The sequence below is a fragment of the Chiloscyllium plagiosum genome, unplaced genomic scaffold (genome assembly GCF_004010195.1).
Source record: "Chiloscyllium plagiosum isolate BGI_BamShark_2017 unplaced genomic scaffold, ASM401019v2 scaf_6958, whole genome shotgun sequence".
NCBI classification, from domain to species: Eukaryota; Metazoa; Chordata; class Chondrichthyes; order Orectolobiformes; family Hemiscylliidae; genus Chiloscyllium; species Chiloscyllium plagiosum.
The window spans coordinates 1-2,885 of record NW_025185849.1 but is presented as its reverse complement, the minus strand read 5'-3'; the positions used below and the strand labels follow the sequence as shown (position 1 = coordinate 2,885).

The 2,885-nt window shown below is 35.1% G+C and overlaps 1 protein-coding gene across 1 annotated transcript; it reads right to left on the bottom strand.

Annotated features, from left to right (window-relative positions):
• Positions 1-902: 902 nt before the first annotated feature.
• Positions 903-2,790, bottom strand: LOC122545551 (uncharacterized protein slr1819-like; the record flags this gene model as incomplete). The annotated part of the gene is made up of 3 exons (XM_043684530.1): positions 903-1,362; positions 1,938-1,962; positions 2,069-2,790. Coding segments are annotated over 3 exons (1,207 nt in total), but the record flags the coding sequence as incomplete, so codon positions are not given.
• Between the last annotated feature and the right edge of the window lie 95 nt (positions 2,791-2,885).

Sequence of the window (2,885 nt, the reverse complement as noted above, 5' to 3'; positions counted from 1 at the left end):
AACTGAAATGGGGAAAAAAAGACTGTTTTAAAACTAAGGACCATGGAAGGAATTGCTACATTTTTAAAAAATCAGATACTGAAACATAATTGTAAAGTGTGTTGTGTTCAAGTATTGGGAGGAAGCTGCTCGTAGACACGTCGTCACTAGGGGCGTGTGGACAAAGTGAGATTCAGCCAGCAATACTTTGCTGATTGGTTGGTGAAATTGTGACTACTGGATACCAAAGGCGATCAGTTTGGTAACAACGACCTGATTCTGGCACAACTGAACAGCTTATGGGTGTGAACAATACTGTCAGAAGCCTTTGGTCTGCTGAACGGCCAGATGGTGTGCTTCTCTCCAGTAAAATACATAAAGCTTGGAGGAAGTCAATTGTTTTCTCCAAAGAGTTGCTGTAATATGCTGGTTCTAATGAGCACATCAGAGATTTTATAATTTGTGAATCAGTTGCTTTGTGCCACTTATATAGAAGTGAAAGAATCCAAAGGAAAAGATCAGAGAACTGAAGGACTTGGGAAAAAAAAGAAACACTCAATCAAATCTAAAGAATGGTGTCATTGAACAGCTTCCTCTGTACATTTCTTCCTCTACCAATAACACAATTTATTTTGTATTTCTGTTTGGGTCTGTGTCTGAGTAGGGCTGAGTTTAACACCAACAAGATCAACACTAACAAGATCAACATTAACAAGATCAACACCAACAAGATCAACACCAACAAGATCAACATTAACAAAATCAACATTAATAAGATCAACACCAACAAGATCAACATAAACAAGATCAACATTAATAAGATCAACACCAACAAGATCAACATAAACAAGATCAACATTAACAAGATCAACATTAATAAGATCAACACCAACAAGATCAACACAAACAAGATCAACACTAACAAGATCAACATCAACAAGATCAACACTAACAAGATCAACACTAACAAGATCAACCCCAACAAGATAAACACTAACAAGATCAACATTAACAAGATCAACATTAATAAGATCAACACCAACAAGATCAACAATAACAAGATCAACACTAACAAGATCAACATCAACAAGGTCAACATCAACAAGGTCAACACCAACAAGATCAACATTAACAAGATCAACATCAACAAGATCAACATCAACAAGATCAACAACAAGATCAACAACATCAACAAGATCAACACCAACAAGATCAACACCAACAAGATCAACATTAACACGATCAACATCAACAAGATGAACATCAACAAGATCAACACGAACAAGATCAACACTAACAAGATCAACACCAACAAGATCAATACCAACAAGGTCAACACCAACAAGTTCAACATCAACAAGACCAACATCAGCAAGATCAAAACTAACAAGATCAACACCAACAAGATCAACATTAACAAGATCAACATTAACAAGATCAACACCAACAAGATCAACATTAACAAGACCAACACTATCAAGATCAACACCAACAAGATCAACACCAACAAGATCAACATCAACAAGTTCAACATTAACAAGATCAACACTAACAAGATCAACACCAACAAGATCAACATCAACAAGATCAACATTAACAAGATCTACATTAACAAGATCAACACCAACAAGATCAACACCAACAAGATCAACATTAACAAAATCAACATTAATAAGATCAAAACCAACAAGATCAACACCAGCAAGATCAACACTAACAAGATCAACATTAACAAGATCAACACTAACAAGCTCAACATCAACAAGATCAACACTAACAAGATCAACACTAACAAGATCAACACTAACAAGATCAACATTAACAAGATCAACATTAATAAGATCAACACCAACAAGATCAACACCAACAAGATCAACATTAACAAAATCAACATTAATAAGATCAACACCAACAAGATCAACACCAGCAAGATCAACACTAACAAGATCAACACTAACAAGATCAAGACCAACAAGATAAACACTAACAAGATCAACATTAACAAGATCAACATTAATAAGATCAACACCAACAAGATCAACACCAACAAGATTAACATTAACAAGATCAACATCAACTAGAACAACACCAACAAGATCAACATCAACAAGATCAACACCAACAAGATCAACATGAACAAGATCAACACCAACAAGATCAACAACAACAAGAACAACACCAACAAGATCAACACCAACAAAATCCACATTAACAAGATCAACACTAACAAGATCAACACCAACAAGATCAACACCAACAAGATCAACACTAACAAGATCAACACTAACAAGATCAACACCAACAAGTTCAACACTAACAAGATCAACATCAACGAGATCAACACTAACAAGATCAACACTAACAAGATCTACACCAACAAGATCAACACCAACAAGATCAACCTTAACAAGATCAACACGAACAAGATCAACACTAACAACATCAACACCAACAAGATCAAAACCAACAAGATCAACACCAACAAGATCAACACCAACAAGATCATCAACATTAGTGAGATCAACAACAACAAGATCATCACCAACAAGGTCAACACCAACAAGATCAACATCAACAAGATCAACATCAACAAGATCAACACTAACAAGATCAATATTAACAAGATCAACATCAACAAGATCAACATTAACAAGAGCAAAACCAACAAGATCAACACTAACAAGATCAACACCAACATGATCAACATCAACAAGATCAACAACAACAAGATCAATACCAACAAGATCAACACCAAGAAGATCAACACCAACAAGATCAACATTAACAAGATCAACACTAACAAGATCAACACTAACAAGATCAACATCAACAAGATCAACATTAACAAGAGCAAAACCAACAAGATCAACACGAACATGATCAACACCAATATGATCAACATCAAC